Source organism: Prosopis cineraria, unplaced genomic scaffold (genome assembly GCF_029017545.1).
Source record: "Prosopis cineraria cultivar Desert tree isolate PC_DT_omini unplaced genomic scaffold, ASM2901754v1 PC14, whole genome shotgun sequence".
Taxonomy (NCBI): domain Eukaryota; kingdom Viridiplantae; phylum Streptophyta; class Magnoliopsida; order Fabales; family Fabaceae; genus Prosopis; species Prosopis cineraria.
The window spans coordinates 8,338,101-8,359,565 of NW_026555345.1; the positions used below are offsets into that span (position 1 = coordinate 8,338,101).

General features: G+C 30.1%; 2 protein-coding genes and 1 long non-coding RNA gene across 3 annotated transcripts; 1 reads left to right on the top strand and 2 right to left on the bottom strand.

Moving 5' to 3' along the window:
* Nucleotides 1-3,448: 3,448 nt before the first annotated feature.
* On the bottom strand, nucleotides 3,449-5,578 carry LOC129292304 (heat shock cognate 70 kDa protein-like). Its single transcript, XM_054929881.1, has 2 exons — nucleotides 5,363-5,578; nucleotides 3,449-5,110 (listed from the first exon to the last, which is right to left on the bottom strand). The coding sequence occupies exons 1-2, from the start codon at nucleotides 5,576-5,578 to the stop codon at nucleotides 3,449-3,451; spliced, it is 1,878 nt and encodes a 625-aa protein (XP_054785856.1).
* A 3,691-nt stretch (nucleotides 5,579-9,269) lies between these two features.
* LOC129292305 (heat shock cognate 70 kDa protein-like) lies at nucleotides 9,270-20,656 on the bottom strand. Its single transcript, XM_054929882.1, has 5 exons — nucleotides 20,440-20,656; nucleotides 19,849-20,215; nucleotides 14,364-15,682; nucleotides 9,395-9,597; nucleotides 9,270-9,278 (listed from the first exon to the last, which is right to left on the bottom strand). Exons 1-5 carry the CDS (start codon nucleotides 20,654-20,656, stop codon nucleotides 9,270-9,272), a joined length of 2,115 nt encoding a protein of 704 aa, XP_054785857.1.
* Nucleotides 16,735-18,337, top strand: LOC129292964 (uncharacterized). The gene is made up of 3 exons (XR_008589061.1): nucleotides 16,735-17,191; nucleotides 17,293-17,364; nucleotides 18,188-18,337. It is a non-coding gene; the product is annotated as an uncharacterized LOC129292964 (long non-coding RNA).
* Nucleotides 20,657-21,465: the final 809 nt, after the last annotated feature.

The following is a 21,465-nucleotide window of genomic DNA, read 5'->3' on the forward strand; positions in this document are numbered from 1 at the left end:
CCAAATACAAAAAAATTGAAAAAAATAAAATTTTATTAATGATACTTTTTAATATTACTCTTCAAGTAAAAAAGAGAATTAAAATAATATTGTAGCTTAATAACTAATGTTATACTTGGCAAGAGAGAAAGGTGAGAGAAAAAAGTGGGCAGAAAATAATATTTTTTTCTGCTTGGCTATAAAAAGAAAAGTGAAGGGGAGAAAAAAATGAGAAGATAATAACATGTGGGACTTATATGTTTTTACCTCCAATCTTTTCTCTAAATATGGAGAGATTTGGGAGAGAAATACCAAATTTTTTGCTTTCAAATCTTGCTTTCTTCTATTTTTATCATGATATTTATAGTGTAGTTACATTTTGATCATAAGCTTTTTATTGAACAAGTAGTATATTTAATTTTTAAATTAATTAAACAAATGTTAATTCTAAATTTTAAGTTAAATACTTTATATTTGGTTGTAGTTTTAAAATTTAAATTTATTATATGTTTAATAATTTAATAAATGAAATTTTAAATTAGATAACATAATTTTTTGTCAATATTGGATAAAATAATTTTTAATTATGATTTTGTTCAGTCAATAATATAATAAAAATTATCATATATATAATATGTTAAAATATTAAGTTTTATTATATAAGTATTTTTATAAATAATAAGATTATTAATATCCATATAAAATTCACAATTTTTTTCTTTTTTCTGCTTTCTATTGCTCAATTAAGTATAATGAGAGAAAATTACATTACTTTACTTTTCTTTTCTCTTCATTTTCTCTCTTCCTTGTTTCCTCCGTGAGCCAAACACATCATAAGAGTATAGAGATATATTTAAAAGTTTATAGTTTTATTTTTTTTAAAAAATAAGTTTATAAAGTATCATTACTATATTCTATTAATATGCATAACCTTATTTATAATTATTTTATAATTTGAAATGAAAAGAATAGTTAAAATTGAAAATTAAAAGTAACGAAGAATATCAATGGCATCCCTCACAAAGATAATAATTGCATGCATGGCACACATGATTTGAAATTAGGAGAATTTTTCAACTCATGTAATTTATAACTCATATTAATAAATTAATAAGTGAAATAAAAAAATTAATAACTAATAATTTTGTATAATAAGTAAAGGATATTTTGATCTTTTTATCATGAAAATTATTTTCACTTTTCTCTCCCTGAAATGAATTAAAATTTCAAAATCTTTTGAAATCCACCAATATTTAAGTATCGTTTATGATCCTTTAACTAAAATTCTCACCTTGAAATTCATCTACAAGCTTTTGGCAAAAAAAGAAAAAAGAAAGATATTCATCTACAAGCTCAAGGTTCTTAATTGAAACTAAATTTTAGTTCAATTACTTAAATACCCTTGTTCAATTAGGGGGGGAAACACTTCTCCACCATCGCCACCGCTAGCAGACAGATCACGGCGGGGCGGTGGCTCGACTATTGCTGCCCACTATTGATGGCCAATTCTACGAAGGGACCAATGGGGTTTAAAACCATACCTTTTGGTTTTTCGAAGCATTAAAGACAACTTACCCAATTAAACCTTTTAAGTTTTGTTTCCAAGCTTTTTCATGGGTGGTCGGTTAATTCTATGTATTGTTGTTGAATGACTTGTCAATATTTAAACAGGATTTGTTAATATTTAAAAATAAATTGTCAATTTCCAACCACTGTTATTAGAACCAAATCGAACTGGCCGGTTCAACCGAAAACCGATCACCAATTCGGTCCGTTCATCACCAAAAACCAAAAATTTCAAAAACCGGTTAAAAATAGGCAAAACCGGCCAAAAATCAGGAAAATCGGCCAAAATCGGGTAAGAACTGGTTAAGTTATTTTTTTCATTTTTAATTCATATTTTTAAATTATAATTTATACATATTTATACTTAATAAGCATTATGAAATAAAAAATGCAAAAAATATGTATGAATTATGCATATGTGTATATATTTTAAAGTTATAAATTATGAATTATGAAATATTTATATATATTTTGGAAGAAAATTATGTAATATTAATGAATGTTATATTTTTTGTTGTATATTATTTTGTTTGAAATTTAGACATTCATTTTTGTTACTATATGTGATTATTTCTTTACATTTTAAATATATGATATTATAATATATTAATCTATTTATGATCAGTTGAACCACGGTTCAAACCGCGGTTCGATTATTGAACTGTGAATCAGTGTCTTGACCAGTTTAATGACCGGTCTGATTCTCATAACATTGTTTCCAACAACTAATTTGTTTAATCTTTTACAACTTGTGTCTTAATATTGAAAAATTATCAATATTATGTTAAATATATATATATATATATATATTATAAATTTAGTTTACAAGCATTTTCATAAATCATTGTTAATTCTAAATGAATTGTTGTTAATATCCAAACGATAATTTGATAATCCACAAAAATAACTTATCAATACTTAATAAATAAATTGTCAATTCCTAAACACTAACTTCTTGTTTAAAAATTTTGATAAGTAATCAACATTACATGATATAAAATAATATGTATTATATAAATTTAATTTTCAAGTATTTTCATAACTCATTGTTAACTTTTGATGAGTTGTTAATATCCAAATAATAATTTGTCAATATTCCACATGACTTGTTAGAATTCTGGATGATTTTTAGGAAGTTTGTATGAAAAATAACTTGTCTATGTACATGAAGAAGGATACGGTGAAGTTACACAATCAATCCTTCATATAAAATTGAAAAAAATTAAACACCACAAAAAAGAAGGGTAGAATTACAAAAGTGAAAAGCACATAATCAAAACTCATTTAACGTTATAATGTAAGTTATAAAGTATGTTATTATTTTTTTCTAATTGCATCTTAAATCTTTGCATCGCATAAGGGTCGACGGCTCTACTTATACATGCATGCATATTACAAGTATCTAGATGATAAATTTTATTAATAAAAACGTTTTAGCAACATTCAAGTTTTTTTTTAACCAGCAAAATGCATTTTATTAAACTAAAACGGGAATACAGGAAGCCAAAAAACCAGAAAACGAAAACCAAACTTGTTCAAAAGCAAGAAAAACAAAGAAAGCAGAGCATCTAATAGACAAACAAGAAACTCAACCTATGCCTTCTCGATTCGCTTTCTGGAGGTGCTGGTCATTATCAAGTTGATTCACCTGCTTCTTGAATGCTATATTCAAGCCAATGCAAGGCCTTCCAAAAGCATTTGTGTCAACAATTTAAATGAGATGCCATCCACTAAGCTATAATTAACCATAATGTATCCTTGTATACATATGCTTAAAACAACTTCAAAAAATGAAAAGTACCTGACCCACAATCATATGAGAAAATCATTAACAATATGACAACAATTACAAAAAAGCAGATCCAAGTCAACCCATTACGATCTCCAAAAACAGAAGAAACCATCATCCGTCAAAATCTTGACTCGGCTTCAATATAATGAGATTAAAGACTCTCTCGAGCTCCCTCATTTCATGCTCATACTCATCAACCTCGGCAAGCCGTTGGTCATCAACCAGCTTTGAGGCTCTTTCAATAGCATCCTCAATCTTCTTCTTGTTTGCAGCAGAAAGCCCTGAGCCAATCGCGTCAATATTTACAGCAGCCCTGATTTTGTAGATATAGTCCTCCAAAGCATTCTTTGCTTCAGCTTTCTTCTTGCACCTCTCGTCATCGGCCTTGTATTTCTCCGCTTCTTGAACCATCCTTTCAATGTCTTCCTTTGATAGTCTGTCTTTTCCTTTAATTATTGTCATCTGATTCTTGCTCCCTGATTCAGTTTCCTCAGCCGAGACACTTAAGATACCATTCACATCAATAGAAAAACAAATTCTGAACCTAGGAACACCCTTTGGTTCTGGGGGAATAGTGAGGTAAAACGTATCCAGTAAATTGTTATCCTTTGCCATTGCTCTCTCACCTTGATAAACATTAAAACTGACTGATGTTTGGTTGTCATACACACTAGTATAATTATCAACCCACATCGTTGTAGGAATGCTAGTGTTCCTCGGAATTACTACTACCATGAGACCACCATGTTTCGAAAACCCCAAAGACAATGGGGTGACATCTCTCAAGACAATCCCTTGTAAATCTCCATTTCCTTGCCCACTTAATACAGCAGCTTGAACAGCAGCACCATAAGCAACAGCCTCATCAGGGTTGATGCTCCTGCATAAATCCTTCCCATTAAAGAAGTTCTGCAATAGCTGTTGAATTTTAGGGATTCTTGTAGATCCACCAACCAGGACAACCTCATCAATACACCTCTTGTCCATTTTAGCATCCGAAAGACACTTCTCTGCAATTTCCAAACATTTTGCGAAGAGGTCTTTGTTCAATTCCTCAAACCTGGCACGAGTGATTGTTGAATAAAAATCAATGCCCTCATATAAAGCATCAACTTCAACGATTGTATCAACAACAGATGTGGATGAGAGTACTCTTTTTGCCCCCTCACATGAAGTTCTCAACCTCCTAAGGGCTTTTGGACTATCACTAATGTCCTTCTTATGCTGCTTCTTCAACTCTTCCACAAAGTAATTGACCATTCTATTGTCAATGTCCTCTCCCCCAAGGTGAGTGTCACCGTCAACTGCTTTAACTTTGAAATCACCCTTGTTTATTGCAACAAGAGAGACATCGAAGGTACCACCGCCAAGATCAAACACAAAAATGTTTCTCTCGTAGTCATAACTATCTTTCTTGTCTAGACCATATGCAATTGCTGCGGCAGTGGGCTCATTGATTATTTGCATTACATTAAGGCCAGCAATTGTGCCGGCATCTTTGGTTGCTTGGCGTTGAGAATCATTGAAATATGCAGGCACAGTGACAACTGCATCTTTAACCGTTGAGCCAAGATATTTCTCTGCAATCTCAAGCATCTTTGCTAATACCATGGATGGGATTTCTTCTGGCAAAAATTGCCTTTCTTGTGATTTTAAGTTCACAGCAATTTTGGGCCTATCATTTTCACCGCAAATGACCTTAAACGGCCAAAGGTTTATATCACTCTGAACATGGGTATCACTGAACCTCCGACCAATTAACCTCTTGGCATCTGTGCGAAATGCGCAAAGTATTAATAATTAATAATGTAAATAAAAATACATAGTATTGGCCCCATTTTCTATAAGGAAGTACATAAAGTAAGTTAAATATATGTACTGCACACCATCATCCATAAAAGAAAACGATCCTGTCAGTTGAACTAGAAGTGAATAAATTATATGTAAGAGAGAGCCAAAACGAACTTGCAAAAAAAAAAAAAAATGAAAAACATCATCAAACAGAAAAAAATTAAGGAGATTTCCAAAGATAGTGTTAGTAGGGTTATGTGCAGCCTGGTTTTTTGCAGCATCACCGACCATTCTTTGAGTATCAGTGAAAGCAACATAGGACGGCGTCGTTCTGTTGCCTTGATCGTTCACAATTATCTCTGCTCGACCATGTTGCCATACTGCAACACATGAGTATGTAGTTCCCAGATCGATTCCGATGGCTAGTTTCTGGTGCAACTTATCGCCCATCCTCTTCTCTTTCAAGGCAGTCGAGTTTAGGGAGACTAAATCTGAGAAGAGTTCTTGGAGATTGGGAAGTAGTTGGAACTTGCAAGTTATAAGTGGCTAAGATGCTTATAGTAACAACGCAGCGAAACTGACCATCATGGTAAGTTGTCTGTTCAGTTTTGAAGCTGTTTCGAAAATCGAAGTGGCTGAGATTAAAGCGGGGGAGACGGAGACGTGGGAATCAAAGCGGCGGCAATCAATAAAATAAAAAAAAAAAATTGAAAATACAAGAAAACTATTCGAAGTACCATTCATCCCTTAAAAAATATAAAATATTTTTAATTAAATTTTACTAAAAATAAAATAATTATTTATTTTTTAACTAATTCTATTTTTTTATATTTATTCTTATTTAATGAAATGTTTCACACTAAAAAAATATAAAGTGATCTATTCAATAAGAACATTTAAAAAAAAGTAATTATTATACTTTAAAAGATTAAAAATATTTTATATTTTTTAATATTTAATCCTTCAAAAAATGCCTTACATTTTTGAATGAAGTATAAATTATGATATTGACTTTAATCTTAACATTATTGCAATCTTAAATTAGTTAATTAGCTTCAATATATTATAATCAATCAAATGAATATATTATATTATTATATTAAATGATATTATAAATTAGCATAATTAATAAATTATTATCATTTTAATACATTATTACATAAAATATTATAATCAAAATTAATTATAAATATAGTAATTTATAGTGCTGAATTTAATAATCATCAATATTATTTTAATTTATAAATGATCTTTACATATTAATCACGATATTAATTGTAATTGGACTTAACTAGAGTTAACTATATAAGTTATTATTTATAAATAACGGTAAGATAATAACTATGATATCTTTAGTTAATTAAACTTATCACTGTTATAGTAATTTTTATTTAATTTATATTGGTCAATGTTTGTTTAAAATTGTTTATGTCAACTTATATAATGATGATGATGTTGACGATGATGGTACATTAATTAATTAATTATATTTATAACTACAATAATAGTAATTTCAATTTAATTTAATTTAATAAATCACTTATAGTGATATTCATATAATCATCAAGCATGATATTAATATATGATTATTCATAATTATAAAATTTGTAAATAAATAAAATGATTTTTAAATATAATTGTCAATGGATAATGCTCAAGAGGTTACAGACACTCTCAAAGGTCTAATAATAAAGTTCATATGTTTGCCAAGTCACCTTAATTTATAATAATTAATTAATAATTAATATTTAATCTAAATAAATTAGATAAACATGTTGCATGTGTGTTTGTAGTTTTGTCAACCATTAGCATCCAAAAAGTCAATAGCCTCAATGGTCCATATCCAGAAGACAAGTTATAAAAGGTGTCAGGCAATTTATTTTTCACCTAAACTTTGGGATAAAAAATGTAATAAACACTTACTAATATTGATCAAACACCAATGCTTTAGACTTATTGAACACGCAACAGAGTCAAAATGGCCAACAGGTTTTAAAGATATAATAATCAGATCTACACATATATGAGACATGCTAAAGTAAACAAGCAATGCAGAGACCGTTATATATATGCATCAGGTGTAATGCAGCAAAAAGTTTCCAAAATTACATTCCTTCATTAGCAGAAAGATTTAGAACATTAAAATGCAACAAAACTCAGATCTTTTACGTAAGGTAAGTATTAGAGTCCTAGAACTTGAAAGTTTTTAAACCCAGTTTCTACCATATGCATGCATTATTTTTGGAAAATCATCTACCAAAAATTCACACATCAAAATGCATCGTGTTTAGGTAGAGTGCAATGAGGTGAAATGAACTATGCGATTGCTGATCAATAATATTATAATAAAGATTTGTTTTACAAAATAAAAATAAGAAAAAGATTAAAGATTACTAAAATTAATCGCAAGTGATGAAAAGAATGCTTGATATATATTGAACCAAACCCTCCAAATATCAGATAACTTGAACTAATCCTTCCAAATAACGAGAACCAAAGTAGATTGCTGCGAAGTTCAGTCAAACACCATTTTCAACTTTTTAAGAACCAAAAATTATTATCAGTTATGCCCCATGAGCAGGATAATTAACTCAAATTTGATGGTGATACTTTCTATATGTTTATATATCCTATTTTTTCATAGTTCAATTTTTAAATTTTTAAAATAGATTTTCTATGGTCCTATTATATTTAAATTCCTCTTAAAACTGCTAATATACAAAAACAAAAACAAAGAAAAAGAAAGCTACTTAAAGGTTTTGTCATGTCTTTAAGGAAATGACAGTGTGCTTTGACATTGAAAAGAAAGATATTGCAGCTCATCACTAAGTGGGAAATCGAGGTTAAAGTTATTATTCAAAGTCAAATATGAATATTAATTCCTTTAATCAAATAAGATTTCAAATTAGATTATTTGACAAACTTGTATACACTTGTATGAGTGAGTTGCAACCATCCCATGATTTTATTTGCATGCTTAAAAAATGTGCTGTGTAGAATAAAAGGCTTGTATGTCACTCAGACTTAACCCATCCTAACTCCATTATCGATTTTCCTTCAACCATTATTTATCAACATTGAACTACACCAAGCCTTTTTTTTTTTTTGGGATATTAACTACACCAAGCTTTTGATAGTTTTTAAATGATCAAACACACTCGTCACTTACCCTTCATGTATTATTCCGCTGCACACCTAGACAGAAATAAGGCCCTGTTTGGTTCATCGAAATATTTTGAACGAAATGGAACGAGAAAAGGAATTAGAATTGGAACAAGAAAAGCAACTGGAATCTAGTTTAAAAGTATATTTGATATGACGTAAAATTTGAATGGAATCTCTGTATTGAGTAATCCACAAGTCAAATATCCTCAATTTCTGACACGAGGAAAAGGAACAGGAATTGGAATTGCTGACACAAGAAGCATCCTTGAAAGCAAGGCATAGACTAATCCACTAGTCATATAAATATGCTCAATTTCTAAGGACTCATACATATCGCTAGATGCCCACTTGGTTATCTTCTTAATAATGTTCTATAGGAATAATATCGCTTGATGTGCTATAAATAATATATTATTATGGTTCCCAACAAGAAATTATAACTTACCATTGTGAGAGAAAAGTGGCGATGAAGAACAACTAATTAGTCAAAAAGGAAATAATTGAGACACTAGACCCCCAATCATAGAATTTTATTAATAATGCTCATGACATGGTATATGGGCCGCAAAGAGTTTCTTGTTCAGAAGAGGAAAGAATAAAATGAATATGTAAAAATGCATGGGAATGGGGAAGGAGTTAATCGCAAATGCAGAGTAGTGGGGTCAAGACATGTTTAAATATGACAGTAAGGGACCACCACCATACATTTACACAGTGCTATTTACAAAAACATACTGTATTGTTGGTATTGCCATATGGCCTCCTATAACTCAAGACAGAAATCATGCATCTGGCTTGCTAGATATTAGACACTATACATGCAGAGAAGAAAGGAAAGGCACAAGTTTGGTATATTATGACGAATAAAAAACAATATGTAACATGCTATCCATATTTGTATATTATTATGAAGAACAAAAACCTACCCACCAAAAGAAGCACAAGTGGACCCACGGAGAAAGCTACTAAAAAATGCTTACGGGAACTTCAAAAAGAAAAGGGGATATCAGAATAATCACAGAGCAATACAACCAATCAAAGCAAAAACATAAATAAAACAGAAGATGACATAGCTATCGACAATACAAAGAGCCGAAGAACCCGAATGAAATGGCAAAAATAGATCAGAGTAGCAAATAATCCTACAAGCAACGCCCGAAGCTCAGAACGAAGAAGAGAGTAGACGAAAGGAGAACAACGCAGCACGACGAACAATGAAGGAGGAGAAAGTGAAGTGATGATGGAGACCCAGAATCTAAAAGCTGCCGGCGATTGGCGGGAATGAAGAAAGGGGAGGGAAATTTCTGTAAGAGGGAAAGTATCGGGTTTCAAGGGTTTTGACCAAATACGGGCCAAAAAAAAAAAATTAATTTTAATATAATATAAGTAAAATTGTAAATAATAATTTGGGGAAATGACAATTATAAACTGCACAAAAACATTAATTACTATTATATATACTAAATTTCAAAGTTTTAAAAATTGGACCAATTATTGCACCGAATTAGCTACTGGTTCACAGTTCATTATTTCAACTGTGAAGTCAAACGGTTGATATTAAATTAATATATTTTTAATTTATGTATCATAATTAAATAACAAATATATGTAAATATTTATATTTTTCAAAATAATATTAATAAATGCTTGATAAAATGATATATTGTTGATGAATATATTATTAATATTAATTATTCTTGGTTGTTCTTTGTTTTAATTAATTTTTAAACTAATTCAGATCGGCTTTTAAGGGAATTGGTCTGGTTTTCAATCGGTTTTGTGAGTCATTGACTGGTTTCCTTACTGTCGGTTTTGAGGGTTCAATCGAATCAGACCAAAAGCCATTTCAATTGGTTCAACCGATTGGTTTAATTTGATTTTTAAAACACTACTAAATTCCAAAAACACAAGGGTTCTTACTTGTATTTTTTGTTGATTTGCTTAAAATTTATAATTGATTTTTATAAAATTTAAGGCTTATCATTTATAATTGAGTTTCTTAAATTTTCAACTAATAAATATAATTTAATCTATTTATAAAAACTAGGATCTTTATTTATCTAATAATAAATTTATAAGCCAATTCAATGAAAATAAATTTATGAGAAGATTTGATTATAAAATATCATAATCATGATATGGTTAAGATTAGATTTAGAAAAAATTACATATAAGTCTTATAGAACTAATTTATTTATAAATAAATCTCGTAAAATTTAAAAACTATAACTAAATTCCTTGAAACATGAGTGTAATTTAAAATTAAGATAAAAAGATAATAATGTCCCTATTAAAATTATACACACACACACACACACACACACATTACATCAGTCATAATTTACAACTACTTTATTAACAATTTATAACTATAACTTTAATTTTTTATAATTATAACTTTATATATTTAAGAATTAATGATCAATTTAACCATTAGATATGTGAAATCACAGTTATAAAAAGTTAAAGTTATACTTGTGAATTACTAATAAAATAGATGTAAATTAATTATTTAATTAATGTAAATACTTATTGTCTATAATAAATTGCAGCTTCATCGGTATAAGGATCATGTAGATTTTTCTTTTTTTGTCAAACTTTTTCTTAAAATTTAAAGGGGCATGTGAAGACAAAGGAACGAAACTACGAAAGTCTATAAATTATAATTATTTTTCTTTTTTTCTCTATTATTCTCCTTTTATTTCTTTCTCTGAATTTTGGAATATAGTTATCAAACTTTTGAGTTGACTTTACGAGCTTAACATTTTTACATTTTGAGCTTATAAATTCATGTCAATTTACTCATAAACTTGGACTAGATATAAATTAGGTTAAACTCATAAGTTTACCTTCGAGTTTACTGTTTTTACGTTTCTAACTTACAAAATCGCATCAACTAATTTATAAACTCGGATTAAATGTAAGTTTGATTAAATTTGTTAAACTCATCGATTTTTTTTCTTTTGAGTTGAGCAAGTTAAGTGTATAATATGAAGAATTTAGCTCATAAAAGTTATAATACCTGGTTCAAAAAAAAAACTTAAAATGTAAAAACTAATATTAATAAAAAAGAAAACAAAAATATCAAAAATAAGTTTCCCTATCTTAAAATGTTTATGTCTTGTATGTGATAATTTATCAATGTAAATGTATTTAATTTCAATGATTTATATTTTTAATACATTTAAATTAAATTATAATTATATTTTAATAGCAATTTTTAATACATAATAGTTTGATATACGAGTTTACATTCCTATCATGAATTTACTTAAACTCACAAGCTTAATAATCTTGCTTTGGAGCATTTATATACAGGGGCGGAACCAGCAATGAAACTAAGGGGGCCATATTTTTTAAAAAATATATGTGTATATGATTTTTTCTATTAAAAAATGTAAAGTATTTTTAATCTTTCAAGATGTAATCATTACTTTTTTTTAAACTTTTGGAAAGCTATTATAATCAATGAGTAATAACCAGAAGGCCACTTAGGAAACCAATTAGTTTCCAAGAATAATGAAGATACATGAAAGAGATTTGGCCAAAGCGTGACTTTTGGCGTGGTGAGAAAGTTTTTAGACTTATTTGAGTGGTCTAAATAAATTTAAAATAAAAAAAATTTTAAACTTTTAAATTTAACCTTAAAATATTTGGATTTGTTCAAGCTCAAAGTTCTGAACTTGGCTTGAACTCTCACCTCTACTTTTATATAAACTTTTGGCCAATAATAAAGAACAATTTTATATGTTTTTATTCTTTTAATTTAAATTTTTAAATATTTATTTGAGACTAATTAAGTTTAATTAGATATTATTTAATTTTATTAACCAATATTCAGTTTTAAAATTTTAACTATCTAAATTTATAATTTTAAAATATAAATGATATCTTTAATATTTCTGCACAGGTGCTATTTAATTTAATTTTATTTGTGCAGATTTTCTAAATTTAATTTAAAAAATATTGATAAATAATATTTTGGTTGAGAAAAATCTAGGCATACTTAGAGATAAAATCAAGAATTAAATCTTTAAAATTTTATTTAGATTTATTTTGAATTATTTAGTATAATTTTTAATTAGGGTTATTTAAGATAGTTTTATCTTTTTAATAAATTATTAATTTTTATTAGGAAAGAAAGAAAGGGAGACGCAGGAGAAAAGAAGAAAGACAGAAGCGACGGCAGGAGCGGAGGAGGAGAGAAAACAAAGAATCAGACTTTGTTTTTAGTTCGATGGGGAGCTAAATTTTTGGTGTAATTAATTATAAATTACGATTTTAAATTTTAATAAGAGTCTTAATAAGAGTCTTTATTTAAGAAAGAATTTATTTTAATTTTATTTTAATTTTCTCTTCTTCTCTCTACTTTTAAATTTTATGCTTTAATTGCTATTGCTAATTAGAGTAGTTTTATTGTATAATTTTTGGGTTATAAATTTTATCTAAGGTTTTTACTTACTATAATCGATTGATATAGTAACTTAAAAGTAATTTAGCTTGACTTAAGTGATTACTCATGCTTTATTTTTGATGTGGCTAACATAAAACAGTTGTGAGGTCGTGGGTTAAGAGAAATTTTAATTAATCTATAACTTAATTTCTTATTTGATTCTTGAATGATAATTTGAGAAATATATAATAAAATCAGAAAAATAAAGTTAAATAAAATTAATTTAATTTGTGGATGAGAAAGATTAAGTTTAAGTGACTAGGTTATGATTGATTGCACTGCTTGTGCTTGATAATTTTTTTAGTTAAATTTTCTCTATTTATTTAATTTTAATTTAGTTTTAATTTCATCATAAACCCCTTATTATTTATCTTTTCATAATCATAATTCAAATAGTTACTTTATTAAATTTTAGAGAGATGATATAGGTTGTGCTTTACTGCAAAATCTAGCTTTTATTAATTTTAATACTATTTAACAGTAGTGTCAGTTTAGTTTCGGTGCCACGATTTGGTAAAACACCTCCACAACATAAATATTTACACCGCATGATAAGCCGTTAAAAAAAAAATGGAATTATAAATATATAAATTAGCCATACATGACGAGGCTGATTCTGATATCGTCTTACTTGTGCTCTGCTCAATCCTATCATTTGTTTTTCCAAAAAGAATGAAGATCAGAAGAAAGCTTCAAGATGTTATTTTTCAGATCATTCTCTCCTGTCTCCATATGAAGCCAATGATCGGTTCATCAGTTTCCAACTCAACCGTCTAGTATGGTTGAGTTTTCTCTTGTCATTTCTAAGATCAACTCTACACTCAAACAAATTTCTAGATCTAGACAATGGGCTTATGAATGGAGCATGGCCCTTCAAAGATACTGAATCAAGACTTGACCGTTTAAGACCAATACCAAATTTACTTTCTAACATCAAAGTACACACGCACGCACGCACATATTTAAGATTAATTAACAATCTGATGACAATCGCTCAAAAAGAGAAGTCAACCTACTAGTATCCCCAGAAGAATGCCATTCATGTTGTCACATTACGTTGCTTATCGAGATGTTAAAAAATATAAAATAATGCGACATAAATTAATGTTGATGTGAAGTCTTCAAAGCATGTAGTGTTTATATATGATTAAAATTTTGCTGTGAATCGCCCTATATCAAACTCTTGTACAATATATATAAGACGAAGTTTTATAGATAAAAAAGGCATGCGTTAGGATTATAACAATCATATCCAAATAGTCGCATATATATGAAAGGAATGTAGCAAATCCTATTATCATTACTTTTCAAGCTTCATGCTCTTCAAAACTACATACCCCACTAGATATATATCAAGTCAAGCCCATGCAAAACCTTGCAAAAGCATTTACAACATTCTAAACTGTAATCAACAGAATATCAAAACAATATATTTATTAAGAAAATCAGAAAATGGAGACTAACTAACCCACGTCATGTCAAATCCTTAACAATCGGAAGACATTGGCTCAGAAGCAAAAGCCAACTCACTATACCATTAAAATAGAAACAGCTGCACCTGTCATACATGTCTTTAATTTGGCTCTTCCTTAACAAGATTTTTTTGTTTCTTATTACCTGAAACAGTATCAGTACGGTCTGCAGAAGGATGAACATTGCCAGCATTATCTTCACTTTGCCTCAAAATAATGTCATTATAAATGCTCTCAAGCTTTCTCTTCTCGCCCTCACATACGTCAACTTCAGCAAGCTCCTGGACTTGGACCAGCTTCAAGGCCACCATTTCAATCGCATCCTCAATCATCTTCTTGTATGTTGGGGAAATTTCTGAGTCACTCATCTCATTCTTTACAGCACTCTTGACATTGTATATACAGTCCTCCAAAGCATTCTTAGCTTCAGCTTTCTTCTTGCACCTCTCGTCATCGGCCTTGTATTTCTCCGCTTCTTGAACCATCCTTTCAATGTCTTCCTTTGATAGTCTTTCTTTTCCTTTAATTATTGTCATCTGATTCTTGCTCCCTGATTTAGTTTCCTCAGCCGAGACATTTAAGATACCATTCACATCAATAGAAAAACAAATTCTGAGCTTAGGAACACCCTTTGGTTCTGGGGGAATAGTGAGGTAAAACGTATCCAGAAAATTGTTATCCTTTACCATTGATCTCTCACCCTGAAAAACATTTAAAGGGATTGTTGCTTGGTTGTCACGCACAGTAGTCAAATTATCAACCCACTTCGTTGTAGGCATACTAGTGTTCCTTGGAATCACTACCTTCATGGGACCACCGTATACCTCAAACCCCAGGGACAATGGGGTGACATCTCTCAAGACAATGCCTTGTAAATCATCATTTCCTCGTCCACTTAAGATAGCAGCTTGAACAGCAGCACCATAAGCGACAGCCTCATCGGGGTTAATGCTTCTGCATAGATCCTTCCCATTAAAGAAGTTCTGCAATAGCTGTTGAATTTTAGGAATTCTTGTAGACCCACCAACCAGGACAACCTCATCAATACACCTCTTGTCCATGTTAGCATCCGAAAGACACTTCTCAGTAATTTTTAAACATTTTGCAAAGAGGTCTTTGTTCAATTCCTCAAACATAGCTCGAGTGATAGTTGAATAAAAGTCATCGCCTTCATGCAAAGCATCAACAGCAACGATTGTATCAACAACGGATGTGGATGAGAGTACTCTTTTTGCCTTCTCACAAGAAGTTCTCAACCTCCTAAGGGCCTTTGGATTTCCACTAATGTCCTTCTTATGCTTCTTCTTCAACTCTTCCACAAAGTAATTGACCATTCTATTGTCAATGTCCTCTCCCCCAAGGTGCGTGTCATCGCCAACTGCTTTAACTTGGAAATCACCCTTGTTTATTGCAACAAGAGAGACATCAAAGGTACCCCCGCCAAGATCAAACACAAAAATGTTTCTGTAATGACAAAAAAAAAATTAATTAATAATAATAATAAAATAAAATAATAATAATTAAATTAAATTAATTAAATTATCATAAAGTGTTTAAAGTGTATTTTTATTATTTTTCAAGTAAAAATAGGTCAAGGGGGAATTGTGGTCTAGTGGACTTTATGCAAATTACATAACTAATAGGTATTAAATTCCATTGTTTTTAAAACCGGACCGGACCGGCTGGTGAACCGGTGACCCGGCCATGTGTCCGGTCTGGTTTTTCTTTTTATTGTTATTTAAGTTAACCCGGGTGACCCGGGATTAACCCGAATTAACCCGCCCAACCCCTCGGTTCAGGCGGGTTGGGCGGGTTGAAATTTTAAAAAAAATTGATAATGATTAACTAAAATGTATATTTATTTTTGACATGATAATGATTAATAATAGGTCAATAGGAGTTATAGGGTAAAAAAAATCATACTTATGTCAGATGAGGGGACGAAAGAAGCAAAAAGAAATCAAAAAGTATAAATATATATTATATTATATTATTTTTTAATTTGAATTATTTAATTAAATAATTTTTAAAATATATCACTTTTATTTATTATCTTTTATTTTAAAATAAATTTTTATTTCTATTATTTTAACTCATTGAAATTTTTTTATCATTTAGTTAACCTTATTTTTAAAAAATATAGAAATGTTGTTATACTTTATTATTGTTAGAATTATTGTTATATGTTATATGAGATATTAAGACTTAGATATGTATGAACGTATTGAGAATTAATACATTTTTTATTTAAATTATATTATTTTATTATGACCGGTCTGACTCCGGTTTGACCTCCGGTTGAACCCATGACCCCTGACCCCTGAGTTTGGCCGGTTCAATGACCGGTCCGGTTTTCAGTACCTTGTTAAATTCCAATTTTCATGAGGCCAAGAGTGTCATTTTCATCTTGTAGCTTTGGGTCAAGGCAGAATTACAAAAATGCCATTCTGTTAAAATAAATAAATGGAAGATAGAGAGACAGGAGAGCACGGCTTGTTCATTCTCCCTTGGATTTTTTTCTAGAACTATCGCGAGAGAGCGGGGCAGAGAGGAGCTGAACCAGAAAACACATGCCATCTCCGTCTCTTTCCTCCTCCTTCGTCTTCAACTTAGCCGCTGCGCGTGCGAACGTGTCGTTGCTGTCCTAGTTCATAGCTTCTTCCTTTTCCTCTGTTTCTCACTGTCGGACCCTTCTTTTTCCTTCTCCATTCTGTCTGACGGAGGGTGGCAAGCATGTGAAGATCCGAGCTGTTGTTGGAAGTCCGAGTATGTTTCTTCCACCCCTGCTCGCAGCATCATCCCCTTCTTCCTTCCACTGTCTCTCGCTGCAGAATTTCTGCTTCTCTTGTTCGTTTGTGCTGCTGTAAATTCTCTCCTCCCCTGTTCTGCGATTCCACGTGTTGGTCTGGGTGTGCACGTTGGAGTTTTGATCTTCCACTTCATTCTTTGTTCTTCTGCAGCAGTGTTGATCATGTGAGTGTGGTTGGATCTTACTTCTTCTCCTTTCTTTTCTGCTGTGTGCACGTGATGGTAAGAGGGAGGTTTGAAAATTTTTCTTCTTCCCTCTGTTTTAGTTGCAGCTTAGGAGTGGAGAAAATAAAGATGCATTTTCAAGTTGAAATTAAAGGTTAAGGAGTTCATTTGAGGTAGGTGCCCCACTTAAATTGCTGTAGTTACTGTAAGAGGAAGAGAAAATCGGTGTCCTTTAGGATCAGATTGGTTAGTGGAAAGGAATTAAAGCTGGGAAGCATTATTAAATTTAAATAATGATGATTGACTTGATCTTTTGAGCTGAATTGAAATCAATATTAATTTTGTGAAATTTTTGAAAGATGAAATTAAAAGAGAAAGTAGGAGGGAATAATGGATTAAAGATTATGCCTGTGAAGTATTTGATAAGGTGCTTATTAGGAGAATTAGGCTTATGATGACAAGATATATGTGATAATTATTTTATTATTAATTAGATAATAATTGGAGGAAAATCTCCTTAAATAGATGATGGAAGTTTGATTAGTTCACATATCAATATTGAGAAATTTTGGAAAGGATAGTGAAGAAGAAGAGACTTGGTATTTGTTTAAAATTTGATAAATATAATAAGATATTCGATAAAATGCTTGAAAGGAAGAATCTTATTGGATGGTGGAAGATATATGATGATTTTATTATTGATAATTAAAATTATTATAGGAGGCAGCTATTCTCCATAAAGAAAGTTAGAATTAGAGATAGAGATGTTTTGAAAGAATGTTTCTTTACGTGGTAATCCAAGGACCAATTTGCTATTTAAATATTAGTCTTTGAAATATCTATAAGTGTTGAGAAAGGTTGAATTTAAGAATGTCTACATCATCGTCGTCAATCATTTTGAATTGGTAGTGTTAAAAAAAAAAATAAATAAATAATAAATAATAAATAAAATAAAATCTATGGAAGAAACTAACTATGGTATTAACTTGGTATTAGGATTAAAGAGCAATCATTGTGGCAAAAGGGACCAGTTAGTAGTAAGTTATATATTCGGAAACTTTACAGGTAAGTGGATAGCGTCCCAACTGATATTCTAATAATATTTCTTTTACTGAAATATTACATTTTTTTTATAAATCCTTTTTACAGCAACAATGTAATATTTGGATATTTTGTTGATTAAAGTACTTTATTTTTGTGAAGTTATTTCTACTAGATTTGCTAATTTTAATTTATCAGTAAATACAAGTTTGGATTCTAATTATGAAATTTTTATTTTGAAAATTATTGAATTGTTATGAAAAATGATTCATGCGAGTTTGACTTTGAAATTTTTTTATTATTATTCAATAAATGCAAGCATGAACATTGAATATGAAATTTTATTCTGGCAAGTTTTAATGCTTAAAAGTATTCATGCGAGTTTGATTTTGAGAATGAGAACTGTATCTTGAAAGTGATGATTTTCTCGCATGTTTGAAAATGGTTTTAAAAAAAGGGACTTTATACAGAATACTAGTTGCTAACGGCAGTTCCGTTAGCCCTTGGCACGCCATGGTACACCTAGCTAACAGGGTGTTTATAGGAGGTGCTAGCCCCGTGCGATGACCAACGCACGTGGAATGGAGGGATGGTTACTCGTAAGCATTGTACTCACGTTTGATTTCATGGCTTTGAGCCGCATTTGGTTATCATTACTCTCGTGGATTGTGTGTCCACGTTTGTTTCTTGGCTTCGGTCGCGTTTGGTTACTTACCCTCGTGGATTGTGTGTCCACATTTGTTTTCGTGGCATAAGCCGCGTTTGGTTATTTACTTTCGTGGACTGTGTGTCCACGTTTGTTTATTGTTCTGATAATTTTCTATTATATGAATTTGATTGTTTGGAAATTTTACATGCCATTGGTTTTAAACAATAAATTATTTATAATTATTTATTTATTTTATTGTTTTCTTGCAATCAAGTGATAATATTATTTGATACGATATTTTAATGGTTCGAGATTTTTATTTAAAATTTTATAGAATTCTTTTATTTCAAAAATCTACTAAATTGTTATGAAGATCGTTGTCTCTTTAAATTGCATAATTATTTTAACTTTATTTTTTTTTTCATGTTCAGTTATTTATTGTTGGAACGTTATTCATTGAAAAAATATTTTGATCTCAGATTCATTAGTTGATGCTGAACCTCCTACCAATCATTGAGAGGCTTACCACTATGCTGGGTGACTACTTATTTTTTTTTTAAAAGGTGCCTTTTCTTTTGATGTAAATATTCAATTATATGTTCTATTTTGAGATTATATTTTAAGTGCTCCACATTAACCATAGGTAGGATGTTGATCTGTAAATTTATATCGATTGTCTGTTGTGGAGGGACAGTGCTCCATACTATTGATTTGCATATAAATGGTTGTTGTAGAAATTTCAGGAGGTCTCATTTATAGAGGAAGTTTTGCTAAAATTTTTACAAAAATTTTAGAAACCTTTTGTTTATATGGGAAATGCTATTACAATTCCCAACCTTATTTTAAATGAATTAAGATTTTAAATTAAAATTTTCTAGATTAAGGCTTAAGGAATATGTGCTTGTGTATATATACTGTGTCGGTGACATCTAATTTTGGGACGTGACAGTTTCTCTCATAGTCATACCTATCTTTCTTGTCCAGACCGTATGCAATTGCTGCGGCAGTGGGCTCATTGATTATTTGCATTATGTTAAGGCCAGCAATTGTGCCGGCATCTTTGGTTGCTTGGCGTTGAGAATCATTGAAATATGCAGGCACAGTGACAACTGCATCTTTAACCGTTGAGCCAAGATATTTCTCTGCAATCTCAAGCATCTTTGCTAATGCCATGGATGGGATTTCTTCTGGCAAAAATTGCCTTTCTTGTGATTTTAAGTTCACAGCAATTTTGGGCCTATCATTTTCACCGCAAATGACCTTAAACGGCCAAAGGTTTATATCACTCTGAACATGGGTATCACTGAACCTCCGACCAATTAACCTCTTGGCATCTGTGCAAAATATTAATATTGTCAATAAAAAAAACTAGCATTGCCCCCGTTTTCTAACCGAAATATAAAAAAAAAAAGATAAAGGAAGTTAAAAATATGTACCGTACAACATCATCCACAAAAGAAAACAATCCTATCACTTAAACTAGAAGTGAATAAATTATACGAAAGAGAGAAAACCAAAACAAAATTGACCAAACAGAAAAAATTTAAAGGAGAATTACCAAAGATAGTGTTAGTTGGGTTATGTGCAGCCAGGTTCTTTGCAGCGTCCCCGACCATTCTTTGAGTATCAGTGAAGGCGACATACGACGGCGTCGTTCTGTTGCCTTGATCGTTCACAATGATCTCTGCTCGACCATGTTGCCATACTGCAACACACGAGTATGTGGTTCCGAGATCGACTCCGATTGCTAGTTTCTGGTGCAACTTATCGCCCATCCTCTTCTCTTTCAAGGCAGTGACGTTTAGGGAGACTAAATCTGAGAAGAGTTCTCGGAGATTGGGAAGTAGTTGGAACTTGCAAGTTATAAGCGGCTAAGGTGCTTAAAATAACGCAGTGAAACTGATGATTATTTTCTGTTTAGTTTTGGAGCTCTGTTTCGAAAACCGAAGAGGCTTAGATTAAAGTGGCAGACAATGAAGATCTTCAAATCAAATCTGGAGGGGAAAAAAAATATTGTGATATTTAGAAGGATTCTGGAAAGACTGAGTGCAAATTTAATTATAATATTAATAAATACAATTTGAAATTAATTAATTAGATATGATATCAATTAAAATTAATCACATTAATAAATTCATATAAATTAGTTAATTAGCTTTAATATATTATAATCAATCAAATGAATATATTTTATTGTTATATTGTATGATATTATAAATTGGCATAATTAATTAAAATAATTAAGGTAACTAAATCAAAATTAATTATAAATATAGAAATTTATACTGAATTTAATAATCAGTATTATTTTAATTTATAAATTATTTTTACATATTAATCATGATATTAGTTTTAATTTCAACTAGAATTAATTATAGAATTTTTATTTAATTTATAAACATCAGTAAGATAATAATTATCATATCTTCACTTAATTAAACTTATAATCATAGTTGTAGTAATTTTTATCTAATTTATATTGATTAATATTTGTTTAAATTTATTTATGTCAACTTAGATGATGATGATTATGATTATAGATTTGTAGTACATTAATTAATTATATTTATAACAAGAATAATAG